The 17,927-nt window shown below is 38.4% G+C and overlaps 1 protein-coding gene across 10 annotated transcripts in view; it reads right to left on the bottom strand.

Moving 5' to 3' along the window:
* The window catches only part of DCAF6 (DDB1 and CUL4 associated factor 6), an 87,354-nt gene that overhangs the window by 18,579 nt on the left and 50,848 nt on the right, over nt 1-17,927 (bottom strand). For 6 of the 10 annotated variants that reach the window (XM_020810458.3, XM_078389821.1, XM_020810441.3 and 3 more), the window contains 4 exons: nt 14,592-14,759; nt 5,155-5,266; nt 4,034-4,149; nt 2,524-2,601 (listed from right to left, as the gene is read on the bottom strand). In XM_020810458.3, the coding sequence (XP_020666117.3) occupies nt 2,524-2,601; nt 4,034-4,149; nt 5,155-5,266; nt 14,592-14,759 (474 nt within the window). The remainder of the gene's footprint in view (nt 1-2,523; nt 2,602-4,033; nt 4,150-5,154; nt 5,267-14,591; nt 14,760-17,927) is intronic. The other 4 variants (XM_078389822.1, XM_078389824.1, XM_020810478.3 and 1 more) reach the window with 1 other exon arrangement.

The following is a 17,927-nucleotide window of genomic DNA, read 5'->3' as shown; positions in this document are numbered from 1 at the left end:
TGTCAAGTAGGACTGGATCCTCTGAAAGGAAAACATCTGTCTACTAGTAAAACATCTTCTCTTTCCATCCCCACAGTGAGCCATTCCTCTACTGCATGACTAGCACTCAAGCCCTGAAGGGTTTAAAGTCTGCAAAGTATAGGATCTTGCTTCTGCAGTCACTCACACACACTACAAACCCAGGAGGCTGCTATAAAACCAACAAGGCCAAGACAGATGCTTCTCCTTGTCTTCCAAAACCAAAACAAACATGACAGACCTTCCTGTAGGACAGCAAGGAAAAGGCACAGTAGTGCAGACAAGTATGTCGGTCTGCGCTCGAACAAGATTCAAGGAAGAATGTGTGCAAAAGAGTTCATGAACTGTCTTTTAAAATGCACGTACAGTGGTGCCTCACAAGACAAATGCCTCACAGGGCAAAAAACTCACAAGACAAATGGTTTTGGCAATTCGGTTTGTGTGTGTTTGTTGTTGACTCGCAAGACAAATGTTCCTATGGCCATGCTTTGAAAGAAGAATGTTTTCTGTTTTTTGTTCCTCCCTCATGTTTGTTGATTTTTAAATGTTTTTCTATGATGTTTAAAAAGTTAACGTTTTTTGATTGAAATTTTTAAAATCATCTGCACAATATGTATGGCTTTAAAGAGCATTTAATAAACCCTTTGCAAACCAAATTTGACTTTGTTTTGACCCATAGGAACACATTAATTAGATTTCAATGCATTCCTATGGGAAAACACGTTTCTTAAGATGAATTTTTCGCAAGACAACATTAACTGAGGAACGAATTAAATTCATCTTGCGAGGCACCACTGTATGTTCTAAAGAGGGAAGTTTGCCAACACAACACGGAGAGGCTTGTGTGAATCACAGCAAGCTGAAATGAAGTCCACAGACTAGGAAGGGTCCTATATTGACAATACTGAGGACATCAACCAGAGGAACTGCACAATAATAACAAATCCAGTCTCTTCTCCAAGTACCTTTTCTGAGAGAGAAAAAAGGAGTAAACAGGTATGATTGGAGCAGGTTTTTCTCAGTCTAAACAGGTATTTCCATAACCTAAATTATGCAAGAGCTAAGGATGTGTACCAGACCTACAAGATAATCACAAAGGCCTGCATATTAGAGGCTGACTGGGGACACTGCCCCATCAATATTTTGAAGTGTATGAATTTCTGATGTCTCTGTGGTGTGTCTGTCATCTTCCTCCTCTTAATCTGTGACTGCCTGGTGTGCCTCACCATGCAGAAGATGGGAAATGCCTCACTTATAGCAACAAGAAAAGAGCAATGCCCAGCAGGCAAATGTCAGCGAGAGAGAGACAGAAGATGATAGGTGGGCAGGAGAGTGATCAAACTGCCAAAGAAGCTGTAAGGTGGCAGGCAGGTTGGATTGTTTGTATAGAAGATGGCATTGCTTAGATTCTTGCCCTTTAATTTCATAGTGGCTGGACATATCAGGAATCATTAACTGCAGCAACATCAGGTATACATTGATTAGTTGAGGCTGAAGCTGAAGGGCAGGAAGGCAGGCCAGGCAGGAAATACATTAGGAAAGAAGCCAGCAGACCAGTGGATTTGTCTGCAATGAAGCTGGGCTGCGGACATTGTTCTGTTCTCATCTTTTAGTTTCATAATGGCCTGGCATATCAAGTATAAACTACTATGGGAATAGCAGGATGTGCCAGTTTAGACATGTCAAGATAGGAGAAGGCACCATCAGTCAGACCCCGGGAAACCACTGAAGCTAGGAAGCAGGCATCAAGCTGTCACTGAGCAGATTTTTCTCAGACCATCATCATGAGGCAATGTTAACCTTGGGTTATCTGAGCAAAATGATATTGGCTTTAGGAAAATGAACTGCTCCACAAAGTTGGGTTCTGAGAAAGAGCGGTGGTAGCACCATCCTGGCCTTGATACCCACTGTTTCTCCCAGAGTCATATCCCAACAGAAATTCTTGTCACATTTGAGGCACTCAAAACCTAACACCTCAGTGGTTGAAGCATCCAGGATTCATCTGTCACTGTTCTTCATTTTGTGGCCAGCTACTCTGTCTATGGTATTATTTCCAATTTCCACTCTCTTCAATTCAAACTGTTAACCATCTTCCCAATCATATGAATGCCAAAGAAAACAAGGCTCTGTTTTAGTGTTGTTCTACCTATTCCATGCTGTAGTCACCCCCAAATCAAAAAATTATCCCTATTTGGTCCATTTTTGCACATTTCCCTGAATATAGGTACATGTCTGAACTGAAGTATTGTGGCATCTTTAAGACTAACAATTTTATTTCAATGTGAGCTTTAATGGATTATTATCTACTTTTTCAAAGACATAAATTTATAACAGCTAAATTAAAACTTTTCAAAATATCACAAACTGTACCAATAAATCATAGGTAATAATATCCTTTACCTACCAGTAACAAGAACAATTCATGCAGCAGTTTACTTTTAGATTTAAAAAGCTAGAGTTCTTTGCTTCTTTGTATAAACATGCAGTCATTACTACTGTACATACCAGAGCATGATGTTCCAGTGTTTTCATTTGTAGATGTTAGCTCCTCAATATTTTCCTCTTGTGATTCCTCAGGGAGTCCTAAAATTATTTAAAATTGCTTATTATAGCATTAAAGTATTATAAAAATATTGCAAATGGGTATGAGCCATGCCTACAGTTTGTAGCAACATTCTGTAACTGCTATCATGAGACTTTAGTATGTCTTCTAGATGGAGCACATTTTACAGGATAAGTAGGAAATACAGCTAGACCTGACGCAATATGAAACGATTGATCAAGTCAGGAATGATTCACATGTAAACTGAGGACAGAAAAAGGTTGTTCCATTGCAACTCCTTTTTTTAGTTTATAAATTCCAGCTCTGTATGCAAACTACATCAGTACAGCATATTTTGTGAATGGCTATTACGTGAGTTCAACTGCAATATTACAAATACAATAAGAAATACTATAACCCAGTGGTTCCCAGTGTTGGGTAACCCAGGTGTTCTTGGATTGCAAATCTCAGAAGACTGTACAACTACCTGTGCTGGCCAGAGTTTCTGGGAGTTGCATGCCAAGAACACCTAGGCTACCCAAATATGGGAACCACTGCTATAACCTAATACAGACATCCACCATCTTATTTACATACCTGCTGTAATATGTTTTCAATTATTGCCAATCTTTTGTAGGAATACCATTTACACAGTTTGTACACATTTCTAATTTGAGTACAGTAGGACCCCCATATCCATGGTATCAGTATCCAGTTTCACTTAGCCATGGTCTGAAAATATTAAAGGTATTAAAAGAAAAAGAATAAGAAAAAAAATATTTTCACATGTGTTACTACAACAGGCCACCAGATAGAGCCAGATGCCATGTTATGAATACTTGTTACTGGAGAAGACATAGCATGGTTCCTGCACCCTCTAGTGGCCAGTACTGGTAATGCATGTGAAAATAATTTTTTTCCATGTTCTCTCTCTCTCTCATGTTTGCTATTACCCACAGCTTTCAGTATACACAGGGGTACATGGAAGAAAATTCCCAGCGTATATAGGGGTCCTACTGTTATATTAATAAATATTTAAAAACATGGCAGACTTTGTATAAGAGTTCATATAAAAATATGAATGTAAGGCATTTGATGTTTGATACAGGACTTTAGACTTACAATTGGGTACTAAAGCCAACATACAAAGAACTTTGAAAACTGTTACATATTTTTCTGTTGTTTTTCCTTAAAAAGTAACATCCACATGAGATCCACTTTTGAATCTGAACGTATTTTTAAAAGCAGATTGTAAAAGAAACAAAATCAGCAATATGTCTGAGTTAGCAGAAGTCTCTTATATGAGCCCAAAGCTTGTGGTCACCTAGCTTGAAGATTTATATTTAATTTGTGCATGTCAAGTCAGAAAATCTTATTATTCACATTGCACATAGTTTAATTATAACATATAGCTGTCATGATATAAAGGTAGAATATTGACCTTGGAATAATAGCAATAACTTCATCTCTTACTTGATTCTTCACTCTCTGGTGTTGGTGCTTCTGAACTCTGGGATCTTAGGGATTCTTCTTGACCTTCAGGTTTACTGTGATTTCCACTCCCTCTGGAACTTGAAGCTGTGCTGCTCCTAACAGAAGAACGATAGATGTATGCATTTATTTGAATTTTTTAATCTCTCCCTTTACAAAAGGAAGCTTGTAATAAATACAAAACTATTCAGTTTCTCGTTAAAAACCAAAACTAGGATCAGTGCATAACATAGCAAAAAAAAAAAAAAAAAATACAATTACGAATTCAAATCTCAATTAAAACACAGGAAAACAACAACGGTTTCAACCCATTTTTAAATAAGAGCCAAGCCTCCCTAGATACCACCATCAGCATCCTTGGACTCTACCTACTGTATCTGACAAACAGGATACCTTTTTCAGTTTTTTTTTAAAAGGCTCATATGGAGAAAGTGGGTACCCCAGACTCGAGCTATGAAGAGCTGAAAAGATAAATACCATCACTTTAAATTGAACCCAGAAACAGACCATGAGTTACATTTATCTGGGCATAAGGCTCAACAAATACGGTAGATGTTATTTCTGAGTAAACATGTACAGAATTGTCCTCTAAATTCTGTATTTATAAACAAACACAGATATCTATAGTCACTTATTTTATATAATCCATACATTCTGTAATTTTATGTAAACAATCCATTGACTGATGCTGCTTATTTATTCACTGTTGCTTGAAAATGCAATCTCACATTTCAATCCATATTGCAATAGTAGCATTAATAAATATAAAAATTACAATGTAAGCCCACTAATAACAGGAATTTAGTTGTAAGGAAAATCATGATTTCACAAGATGGCATGCTTGTTAAAATTAACTATCCCGATAAATACAATAAAATTATAATTAAAGGCCTTCTCCCATTTTTAACGTGTTTGTTCTGATATTTTAAAGGATACTGTGGAAATAGGATATATTTTCAACAGTGCCTAAAACCTATGTAACCATCCATGCCTTTTAATGCTGTATTTCTTTTCTAATGAAGTTATTATTAAAGCACAACATAGAAAAACTACAATCAATACAACAGACATGACTTACACCAGAAAAAGCAGCAAGGTCTTACCATTCATCTGTGAAGTCCAATTTTATCGTGCTTGTGGTTGTCCCTTCCGTACTGTAATGTAAACTTAAAACAGGTTCACCTGTGCCAGGTCGTGGGCTTGACTTTTCATCTTCTGAAAACAAAGTGTTAGTAAATGTAAATATATCACATTATGTAGTGAGATTACTTCATTAAAAGTATAACTCTCGTTCTAGCACAGTCTGTTCAGAAAAATGCTGTTCAAAGCTCTTACAGAGTAGGTACTATATGCTACTGTATTTTTTTTAATTCTTGGATAGAAACAAGCCAACAATAAATGGAGAAGGTGGGGGAGAGGGAATACATCCTCAGAAATGTTGTTACATTTCTACAGAACCAGATGGGTGTCATCTATATATAGTTTTGATTTATATTTCCAAAACATGAAAATGCAATATTCAGGAATAATGTTTCCAGTAAATAGGTTTATTTATTTAAACCTGATTTAACTCGTTAAGCTGGACTTAACGAGTGGCTAGCCCCTATGGCTGACCTGTCCACTCACGCATCTGCCAGAGGCGGCAGCCCCACTCATCCTTCCAATTGCTCCGGAATTCCGCTCTCTTCCTGCTCACCTGGCCACTTCAGGCAGTGGGAGGGAGGACGAGTCTCCCTGCATGGCTGCCGAGTTGCTAGCCAAGCAGGGAGAGAGTGGAGCTCTAGGAGTGATTGGAAGGATGGGTGAGGCTACTGGCAGTGGCAGACACATGAGTGGATGGGCAGGCTGCAGGGGCTGGCCCCTCATTAAGTCCAGCTGCGCGGGGATATTCATATTCATATATGAATGCTCCCATCTCTTGCCAAAACCCTGTTGCTTGGTGTAGTAAATCGCTCCTGAGCAGGCCCATTGAATCAATGAGGATTTGGTAAGTCTTTAGCATAGTAAGAAACAGTTAAGAGTAGGTTAATTTGAATCAATGGAATGTTGACTCACCAAATCCCCATGCATTCAATGGAATTATTGTACTGCAATCTACTATGGTAAGCAACAAGATTTTGGCCACTGGCTTCTGGTTTCTTAAAGATTAGTGAGTTTCATTTGGCTTAAATCAAGAAGAACAAAATGACTTCTGACATCTTAAACATTTAACTAATAAAAATGTCATTCAGCGCAAGCTTTCTTAGACTACAGCAAAACATCATCAGATGCAGCCCGCATTAAGAGAAGGGCCACAGTCTATGAAAGGAAAAGCCATATTCTATGATAAAACCAATGTAGTCTCTATTGGCAGCTGAACATACTAGCAGACCTTAATACTATGGGTGGATTCATAAGGAAGATAGTGGTCTTTCAGAAAGTCTGTCCTTCTAGCTTATTTAGGGCTTTATACATAAGAATCAGTACTCTGATATATGCTTACAAACTAGAAGACAGTATAGTTGATGCAGAATTTGAATGTGACCAAAAAGGACATGGTAGAAAGGTATCTAACAATTACATTTTGTGCTAACCACAAAATGCGGTTCTTGAACAATCTTCTATGGTGGCTCCATATATAACATAATTAAAAGTCAAGAGAGCTGTGATTAAGGCATGGATCACTGTGGCCATACCTACCTTCTGCAAGAGGACTCAGAACTGAGACACCAACTGAACCTAGCTAAAACGACTATTTGTAGCTGCCACCTAGCCTTCCAACAACAATGCTATATCCAGAAGCACCCCAGAGAGGTGAACCTGATCCTTCAGAGCAGAAGTGGTCCCCAAGGCAACCCCCATAATCCCCACAACTGCAAACTATAATTTAAATGTCTTTTCGGGGAAAGGATTCACAACATCTTCCTATACCTTCTTAGGGCCTGACTCCCATGTTTTGAGGGCCCTTCAACACCTACTCCCCATTTTTTAAAAAACAGCCAGTAAAGAGACAAGATAGGTTTCAGTAAACTACAATAACAACAAAAATACAAAATACAACATTTTATAAGCATTCTTGGGAAGAGGAGGAGGAATCCCAGATAACTGCAGAACAGTGCCCTCTAAGTAGTATACTGGCCAGGAAGTTCTTTGGCTGTGTGAGAAGCAGTGTACAGTAATAGTCTTTCTGGAGTGGAAGGATCAGGCTGTTGTTCCCAAGGGGACACAGTCCTCACATTCTTTAGGAAGGGTCCAGAAGGAGCTAAAATGCATGGTTAGTTGCTTTCAGGAGGACCATCAAAACCAAGAGAAGTAAATCTGCCTATACTACAATGTTGTGCTCTGCTGCTTTAAGCAGGTTTCTCCCAATCCAATTCATGTAACTGCAGAGATCTGAGAAAACTACTTATCAAGCACTGAAGTGGAAGGGGGAAAAAGAGCAGTGTATGCTTCCTTTCATGTACAAAGCATTCTCACATCCATATTATATGTGATCATGACATCCATGTGGCACATGGTTTCCACCCATGTCCTGTTTGATTTAATGCCTTTGTAATCTTGCTGTCTTAAAACTGTATCTCCCTGCCTGACCAGGTAAAACACACAGTAAGGATTTTATATTTGCAGCAATGCAGTTTATTCAACTTTGTGCAAGCTATGATGTTTAATTTTAAATAAATGAGTAAGCATTTCATTTGAAGTATTCTTGTATCACCCTTCAATGTGTACCTTTCCAAATTAAAAAAAAATATTCTCAGTTAAATTTGTGCAAGACTGTAGAGTTATTATTTTTAAAAAGTCTTGACATAAACAGTAAGGTGCATTCTCTTTTCATTTTTTTTCAAGCAGTTAGTAAGAACACGCTACTTACCTGTAACGGCGGTTCTTTGAGTGGTCATTCGTAAGTTCACGCATATGGGTTTCTGCTGTGCCTGTGCAGACATTCATTGAGAACATTCCAGAGATTTGCCTTTGCCCCTCCTCCCTAACAGTCATGCTCATCTACCCAATGGTTGCTCTGTAGTTCCCCCTACCCACCACCAAAACACAATTGGAACTACTGTAACTGACAGGGGAGGTTGGCTGAATTGTATGAATTCAGAGATGACAACTCGAAGAACCAGTTACAGGTAAGTAACTGTCCTTCTTTGTGGTCTCTGTGATTCACACATAGAGGTGACTCACAAGCTCACTTACCAGTTGGTGGGATGTCTGATCAACACAAAAGATAGCACTGCTTGTTCAAGTCTTGCCCTGACACCTAATCTGTAAAGGTTTACAGAAGTCATGCCCTCAGACATATTGGATTGAGGCCTTGCAAATGTCCTGTAAATGAACCTCCTTCATCAAACTCCTGTTGATGCTGCCACTGTTCTTGTGGAATGTCTCCTCAAAGAGGTTGGCAAGGGATGTCTAGTCAGTTCATAAGGAAGCAAGATTACTTCAATTAACCACCTAGAGAGTCATTGTGACAACAGCTGTATGCCTTTTTTTCTCCCTTGATAACAGTCTATTACTTTTTCTCAAAGACTTTGCCCTATCTATATAAAAGGGAAAGGCATGCCTAACATCTTAAATATGAAGAGTTCTCTCCATACTTGATGCTGGTGATGGGAAAACAGCTCGAACAATTCAATGGCTGCCTAGTTCAAAACTGTGTAAATATTTCAGTAAAAAAGTAAGATCTGGGACAAGAGTCAGTTGTTCTTTCTGAAACTGTAAATAAAGTTGGTCACAATATAAAGCAGCTAATGCACTAGCTCTTCTTGCTGAAATTATAGTAACTAGAAACACAGTCTTGTATGTTAATAAACTCAAATGGGTTTTGGCCACTGGTTCAAAGGGAGGTCTGGTGAATTAACATCACAGACAGAGACCACTGAGGGGTTGGTCACTTTATATGGAGCAGATATTATTTAAACCCTTTTAAAATCTTTTAACTGTTGGGTTAGTAAACAGTTTTGAGATTCTGAACCTTCAGGCAGTCCCCAACTAAATAAATCTTCAAAGAAGACTGAAAGTCCTTGTTGTTTAACATGTAACCAAAAATGTAAAACACAATGCATGGTATTGGGGAAGTATGATTCATTTATAGAACTAGCATTCTATACATTTCTTTCATTTGTAGTAGCAACATCTAATAGTAGATTGTTTCCTAGATTCCCTATGTATTCTAGCTATTAAGGGAGAATTCACCATGCTGTTTGTGCAATACATCATGGTAGAATTGTCTGTTATCACCTGTACCACATTTCCTACCTCAATGGATTTGAGTGCCTTTAATGCTTTGTTGACTGTTAACATGTCTAGCTGATTAACATGGTGGGTCTTTTCTTGCATAGACCATGGTGCATACATTCCTGTTCCCTGACAATGGCCATCCCAGCTTGTTAGGCTGGCATTTATAGTTATCGAGGTGTTTTGAATGGACTGGTTTTTGTCTGCCACCCACAATGTTGCAATGCAATTCTGCTATTACAGTGGTGCCTTGCTTAGTGATTGCCTCGTTTAACAATGTATTCACTTAGCGATGAAGTTTTTGGAGTGATCTTGCGCTCCGTTTAGCGATGTTTCCAATGGGGAAATTTTGCATAGCGATGTTCGGGACCTTGCTTCGCTTAGCGATGACAGTTTAGGCCCCCCTGTTTCACTTAGCGAAGTCCGTTTTCACTATTTTAAGTGTGTCTTAAAATGTTCAAAAACTGTTTAAAATGCTTGGAATCGTTAGTGCACCCTGTAAAACCTTTACAAACTTAATTTGGCTTTGTTCTGAGTCTTTGTTAATTTTTGGTGAATTCCCCCCCCCATTGGAATGCATTGAACTGTAGGTTTGACAGCTGATGGGCGGGTATTTGCAAAGATCGCGGGGAAGCCAGCTTCACAAACGCCACTCACTCTCTCTCTCCCCTTGCAGGTCCAGCCTGGGCAAGGAGACTGAGGCACCGCACCGCCACGGCCAGGGTGACTGAGTCTCCCTGCCCAGGCTGGAGTTGCGAGGGGGGGAGGGAGAGAACGAGAGCAAAGCTGGCTTCCCCGCGATCTTTGCAAACACCCGCCCTTCAGCTGTGCTTCGGGCTGGCTGAGCCAGCCCAAAGCACAGCTGATGGGCGGGTGTTTGTAAAGATTGCGGGGAAGCCAGCTTCGCAAACACCACACGTGCTCTCTCTCTCTCCCCTTGCAGGTCCAAGGCTCTCTTTCGGGGGGGCTTTGGGATGATCGTGGGGAAGCACTTCCCCACGATCATCGCAAAGCGATTTCCCCCATTTAAAACATCGCAATGCTATCGCTTTTGTGATCACAAAAACTCCATCGCTATGCGGATTCATCGTTAAACGGGGCGCTCGTTAAGTGAGGCACCACTGTAACTATCTTCACACTCGTCTGAAGTTTTTTCCTTGAATTTGCTACAATTAATGTATTGTAGATACTCATTTCTCTCACTCTCAAAAAGGCTGCAAATAGTGCTATACATTTGGTGAAAACTCTGGGTGTTGTGGCGAGTGGAAACACTTTGAATTCGTATATTCCTACTGCAAAATGGAGGAAATGACGACAGTTTGGTCCAATTTATATATGGAAGTAAGTAAACTACTCTCCTTTGAGCAGTGGCATTATATTTGTTAGTATTACCATGAAAAACGTTTGTGGAGAAATGTACTTGTTGACATAAATAAATAAAAATAAATAAATAAAAAATATAATAGATAATGGTGATAAGGTAGATTAGGTAGCAGAAAGAGTTGTAGTTTCTGTAAATTCTCTAAATTAGACACAACCAACAGTACAGTATAAGTCTGTAATCTCCAGAATTCTCCCAGGATGTTACCTCACCAGGAGTTAGAAATAACTGAGGAGTGACCCCTTGGGTGGATGAGCATGTCTGTTAGGAAGGAGAGGCAGAAGCCTTGAAGCTCCAGATTGTTCCTGAGGAGTGTCTGAGGAGGCACAAAGGAAACCCATATGTGTGAATCACAGAGATCACAAAGAATTTTGTTCTACTTTCAGTTTCCTCTCATGAAAGGATTTTACACATTTCTATAAACTGAGGAATTTTAAACCCAAATTTACATACTCATGATGGAAAGCAACTGAATATATACAAAGCACACACCATGCTCACGCCTATGCAAACCAAGCTGTAATTTTAGAACTTCTGGCTTTGCAAGGACAAGCCTCTTCTAATTTTGTATAGCCCATTACATATTTTCCAAAGCATAACACAAACACCTAAGATTTATATGCAGAATTCAACTCCTGCTTGCACAGTTGTTCCAAGGCAATTCTCTAAGCTGAACTATACCTTCTGCATTAAGCCTTGTTTTGCTGCCATTTGTAAGAAGCTCAGCCATGGTACATCTCTTTTCCAGCAGTGAATGATAATAAAGACACTCCATTGAGTATCAATGAGAAGCATTTACTACTCAGAGGGTTGCAGTGGCCTATAAAACAGTTGTAGTTCAAAACATGTGGGCTGTCAATGTAGAACTGTGTCAAAGTGGAAGAGGAAAAGGCAGGAAGTATAATACTCTAAGCCAGGTGGAAGTCAGATACAACTCTGTATAAGAAGTAACCACCTCCTCTGGATATCAAAGGAGGTAGGGCTGATATGCTCATAAGTACAAAGCTGCTCAACAAGTTCATGTAACAGCCACTAAAAAGGGTCCCATTGTCAGTTCCAAAGCAAAATAAGTTTGAAAGGGGCTTCCTGAGATGAGATGAAACTAAAGAAAGAAATGCAGAGCTGGAAAAGATACAAGTGGAAATCTATGCTGCACTCCAAGGAGAAATTCGAATAAACCCTATCAGCTGGGGTCAAATAAAGGCTACTTTATAAACTGCAATAGAAAAGAAAGACAATCCCTTGCCCAGCAACATTAGTACAAAATGCATAATGTAAACTGAATAGTTATTTGGATCAAACGAGTAGTCTTTATCAAATCAGCAAAGTCTGCCATCTGTAATCAAGCACATTTCCTCTTATCTTCCATGATTCTGTTTATTCCTTCAAAATCTGATCCTCCATGTATGAAGCTGAGAGTGTCCACAACAAGATCAAGGAATGATTTTGACTCTCTTAAGATAGCATTTAGCCATAGCGGAAGATGGTAGTATTCTCAATAACTGATCTGAACCAATAGACAAGACCAGGGCCAACACAGCACCCACAGTAGTATCAAGATTCCACATGGGTGCTTCTATCTTAATTTTGCTACACCTGTAGTGAGTAATGTGGAGAAAGGAAGTCTTTTTCCACCTCACAGCTGGAGGAGAACATGGCTTGCTGAAATTAAGAGGAAGCATATTGTAAATCCCTGATCAGTTCCTGTCAGATCAATCTCATTTCTGAAATAGCCTTTGAAGCAAACAAGAGGCTTCCATTTGTAAATGGTCCATTTAACACAATCAAATTATTCGTGTCTCTGGGAAAGAACCACAATGATGTGGATTTTGTGGCAGACACACCATTGGCAGAGGAAAAGCATGAGATCCAGTAAGTTCTTTGACCTTATGCCATCTTGTTGGTTCACATACCAGGTTGCTGTGGAGTTGCTGGTGGTTGTACTATTATATCAGTGAGTCACAGATTTTTAATAATCGTTTCTCTATCTGAGAACTTCTGCTAGGGTGGGGCTGCTGTGACATTTGAAACCAAATGGAGGGGCTGAATACCAGAATGTGTACGTGGTATAGTGAAGGGGCAGGGACACTGCCAAAATTCACTCTCTACATAAGAAGACTCTGAAAGTGTGGATCTGTACAGGTGCAGATCTACTTTTGTTTTCAGGGCTACAGATTTAATTAATAGTGAACAGATACATTAGAATAATGTGTAATCCTAAATATAAGTGAAAGGAAACAAATCCTACATGATAATGTGAGTTGCGAAATAAGGCTTGACCACTCTCTTCATGTATGCAGTAAATGTTTCAAGACACATACATACAACTTTTACAAGTTAACTCAAGCCAGCTGCCCATCCCTTTTTCACAACATAAAATGGCAAACCAAGCCATTTTGCACAGATTTTCAAGCATTTAGCTGTTGGAACTTCATGTTATTATGATGGACAGGTGAAACTCAAGCACTTGCTTCTGCACCTATACTACAGACTCTACATGCTGTGCCCAGGTATCAGCCCAATTTCTCTACTGCTTTGTTTCTGAGGGAAGGTTTATAAAGATTATTTTTCTTTCTCAAAATCTTTACAAATAAGCCACTATGCTTTGTGAATTTTCAGTATACATATTTAAAGCGATAAGCAATGTCAGGTTCTAAAATTAAGTGCAAGCCTTAAGGAACAAAACTGGCAAGCAGCAGGATTTTTTACAAACAGGCTGAAATCCTGTTGAGTAACTATGCAGGCATAAATGGTGATGACAAGCAGCCTACAAAATGACTCTCCATTTCAACTCATCTCAATTCAAAGCTTCCTATCCTCCCCCTTCAGGCTCTGAGGCTCCATTTTTACCTGGAAAAGCCTTTGTAAACCTCAGGATGTGGGGAGGGAGCTTTTAATATTGGAAAATTACTGACAGATTGTTGCCACGGAATTTGCAGTCTTTCCATATTAGAGGCTCTTCTCCTCCAAGGCTTCCTAGGTAAAAGGGATCCATATGGAGTCTTGGGACCAGGAAGGTCTTTTGGAAGCTTTAAATTGAATTAAAGAATAATGTCACAGTTGATGACATCATTGCAATTTACATTGGAAAAATATAAGTGGATTTCTGCCAATAAATAATAAGATATGTAAAAATTGAATTTATTGGACAAAAGGTTGGTGTACAACTTAGTGTTTATATTTCTTTAAAAAATCTCACTTTACATCTCTCAAAATGCAAGTCCTTGTATCTTACAAATAATTGTTTTTATCCTAAGTGGGTTTTGTGTGAAAGCAAATGATAATTGGAATACAATAGAAAGCAATGCCATATAGCTGTAAATAAATTTAGCAAAAATATTTTCAGGGTTATTTTAACATCAGAAACAAAATTTCCTACATGTTCCTTTATCATGCCCCTGAAAAGAGATGCTTGACCAAGGATCTATGAAAAATCATGCACAGCTTCATTTAGAGAGTGATCTCTGTCCTCTAACTGATCTGAAAGGGCTGCTCATAATCTCACTCCTTTCAGATAAAACTGTTCACCTTATTTGGGAAAGCTGTTAATGCAACCTATGATGAAAGCAAAATAGAGGAGCCCCATTAAAGGAACTCAATTAAAACTAAGTTACATATTAGTGAGTACCACAGTTCATTCATTTTCTCAGTGTATTACAGAGTGAAAAAACACTAATTCTGCAACTGAGCAGTCAATTTTTTATCACATTTTGTTTGTACATAAAATATATTTCTAAAAAAATGTTAAGGAAATAAGGAATAATATAGCCAAATATTAGTCACTCTGGAACAGTGTGATGATAAACATCACTAAATGCAAAGAACAAGCAAGCAGCAAATACATTCGCTGTTTTGTTCTCAAGGGGAAGCATCTGAGCAAACATTAGCAGCAAAAACTATGTAACTACACCAGCTGCTTAATAAACCTTGACAAATGACAACCTGTAGGTTGAGGGTCCTGTGAGGAGCCCTTAGGGGAAGACTGATCAGAGCTGGAGGACTGTTGTGCTGAACCCTCTGCTAGCTCTCGCTGTCTCTGCTGTTCAGCCTTCTTAAGCCTCAGCCGCTGCAGGCCCCTACGGAGTATAGCTAACTCAGGCGCCATTAATTCTGACAGACAGGGAAAAAAAAGGTGTAAAAAGAAACAGACACAGAACATAGGATAAAAAGAACATAAAAAGCTAAAGAGTGAGGTAATAGAAACAAGCAGAGGAACAAAAGCAGCAAATTTTCCTTTTAAAAATGCAGATTACTAATATTCAGCATGGAAATAAAATGTGTTTATCCTCCTAAATTAGAGGAATTATGAAGTTCATCATACAAGCTTCATAGTTCACTGAATTTTCAATCATTTAAGCAGTTAATTGAAAGAAAATGTAGAAAAGCTATGACTTGAAATACATGTGTGTGATATTTTTCTGCACATCCAGTGGGTGGCACCTCCTTTTAAAATATTCATTTGAATTAAAACATCAGTGTAGTTATAGGGAAAGGATAGAACTGAAGCCTAAGTACTGAAGTTCTTAAAATGACTGCTGTTACTCATGATTAAAAAATGTGTCACAAATAGTGAAAGAATGTGATGAAATACAGTTAAGACTGGAAAGTGATCTTAAGACTAATGCTAATGTGAGAGTTCTTACTCAAGAGCCTGAAATGAGGCCTGCTTCCCCACTACTGAGTTTTCCGTTTCTCAGTTTTTAAAATTTTGTATACTGATCTTTGCCTTAATATTGCCTGTTAATGATGCCTCCTTATTCACTGTTCATAGTTTTTAAATACTAGCTTTTAATTATGTTAACCAGCGTTGTATATTCATTGTTTTCAACTTTAAATGTTGTATTTCGTTGTTGTAAGCTACCCTGACTCCTGTTCAAGGAGAAAGGTGGGATGGATGAATAAATAAACAAACAAACAAACAGAAAGTGAGAGTAATTACTCAGTGACTAAAATCCTGTTGTTTAACACAAGTTGCACTAGAGTAGGCCAAATGAATCAGTGAGAATTTGGTGAGTAAACTCCTATATAAGTTTCACTGATTCAAATGGGCCTACTCTATTTGGGACTTGTCTGGCATGAATAAAGTAAGTAGACAACAGGATTTCAGCCAATATGTAGTGTAAAGTATTTTCCAACTTATGGTGAACTTTTCATGGTTTTCTATGTCCTAAAGTAATCAGAAGTAGTTTACTAGTCCCTTCTTTGGGCGGTAATGCACATTGCTGAGGTTTGCACAGGTGGCAGGGCACATAACACCCTCATCCACACATTTCCCAGTGATGTGGCTGGTCCCTCTCCTAGGAGGCACAGTGGGATTTGAGCTTTAAACTTCAACCCCCTGAGCAATATCGGCTCACTAAACTAGTATATTCTATGTATAGTCTGATACATGAAAATGGCTTTTATTTCATGGCACAGTGCAGGTGTTTAGATTGGATAACGGTTACATAGGTAAATGGCCTGTCTATGTACCTGCAGCAAAAATTCTCCACCTCCACTTTCTTCAACCACTATGCAGAAACTTCCCTGTATAGAAATTATCTCATAGCAGATAGCAGAGCTGAAAAGTACAGTAATGTATGACATGATTTGGGGAGGATAAAACCAGGGTTGGTTTTGCATTAGCAGTATTCAAAATTCAGTACACCTGAACTTTAAAAATTCTCTTCTACCTCCTGCATCCCCCAAACCATTTCTGATGGTTCTGAGAGTCCCTCATAGGAAAAGTATCTCAAAGATTAGAAGGTTTATATGGGTAGAAGTGAATTCAAATCAGGCACTGCAATCTGCATTAAGTAGAAGTGATTTCCATTATGACAAAGGCATAATTCCACACAATCAAATGTTTCTAAATGTTTCTAAAGTGAACACAGAGGAAGTTACTGAGAAACGGTAACTTGTCTGTAGCAAGCTGATAATAATACAGGTATTCATATAGAGCCCAATAAAATGGCTCTGCTTACTTGCAGATTCTCATGTTTTAAAAAACCCAGTCTTTACTTTCTAAAAAAAATTGTTGGAGTGACTAATTTTAAAATATTTTCATTGTTAGGGAAGATCAATTGGAATTTGACTTATATGGCTACAGACAAGAACATATATGCTGCATTTTTACTATTAATTAAGAGATTCATATACACAGGTACTTACTGTTTTCCTGTTATATTCCATAATTCTAATGAACAGCAATCCATTTTAAAGCAGAGTTTGAAAGGGAATCTAATTTGTTTCTGCAACTTGTTTTAGGTTTTTAGGCAACATATCACAACAAAAAGTTTGGCGACAACAGCCACAACACAGTGAATTATTAAAACTGTGACTAACTGCATGGAGCAAGATGTGCTTTGAGGGGAGTAAATTCCATGAAAAAGAAAAACCTGTGTGTCTCAGTCACTTAAAGTTATCGCTGAAGCCACCAGCAGCAAGTAATATACATAAAATGCAAATGGAAGAGACTAATAAAATTATGTTATGTCAGTTGTTTTATACTGACAGACTTGCTTAGGGGAACACAAAAGCTTCAGTCAGTGTCCCTTGGGTGAATAAATGTACCTTGAGTATACAGTAGCTCTTTTCCCAACAGAACAGTTATTTAACTCTATACAAGAATGCTATATTGACAGATCTTATATCCATATTACACCAGATAAGAATAATTCAGTACCAAAAAATATTGTGTCTGCATATAAAATGCAAACTTAAAAGAAAAATCTGATTAGATACATGCACGGTGAAAACTTGCTTGGAATGAAATTGAGACCAAAGTGAGTTAGTCACATTAGATATTATGCTTCTGTTTGGCTGTGATGAGCTTCCAGAATGCCTAATTTAATTCTTTATTTCTTATACCATTTTATAATTTTTAAGTCTGTTTCTATTTTGCACTACCTTGTTCAGGGTATTGTATTACACACTCTTTTCTTTTTTTTTAAAGACAGAATAAAATGTAGTTCCTTCCTAGAAATAATCCAGCTCACAATGGCTTTTGCATGGTGCACGTACCACAGAATTTCCCAGTGAAAGGAGAGAGCACAAACCACTAGGCTTGGAGACTTTGGGGTTTTCTTGTGTTTATCAGCCTTCTAAGATACAGGGAAGAGGACACATCCCACAACAAAATCTCTTCCATCTGTTGGTGAGTTGGGACCTCCATTCATCTGCAAGAGGTGGCAGAGGGAGAAACTGGTGACAGCTACTGATTTTTTTTTTGATACCAAGTAATTTTCTCTCTCAGCTTTTTATATAAGCTGGGGGGAAAGAAGCTTTATTTCATGATCA

Source organism: Pogona vitticeps, chromosome 3 (assembly GCF_051106095.1).
Source record: "Pogona vitticeps strain Pit_001003342236 chromosome 3, PviZW2.1, whole genome shotgun sequence".
NCBI lineage: Eukaryota > Metazoa > Chordata > Lepidosauria > Squamata > Agamidae > Pogona > Pogona vitticeps.
This window is presented reverse-complemented; position numbering and strand designations above follow the sequence as displayed.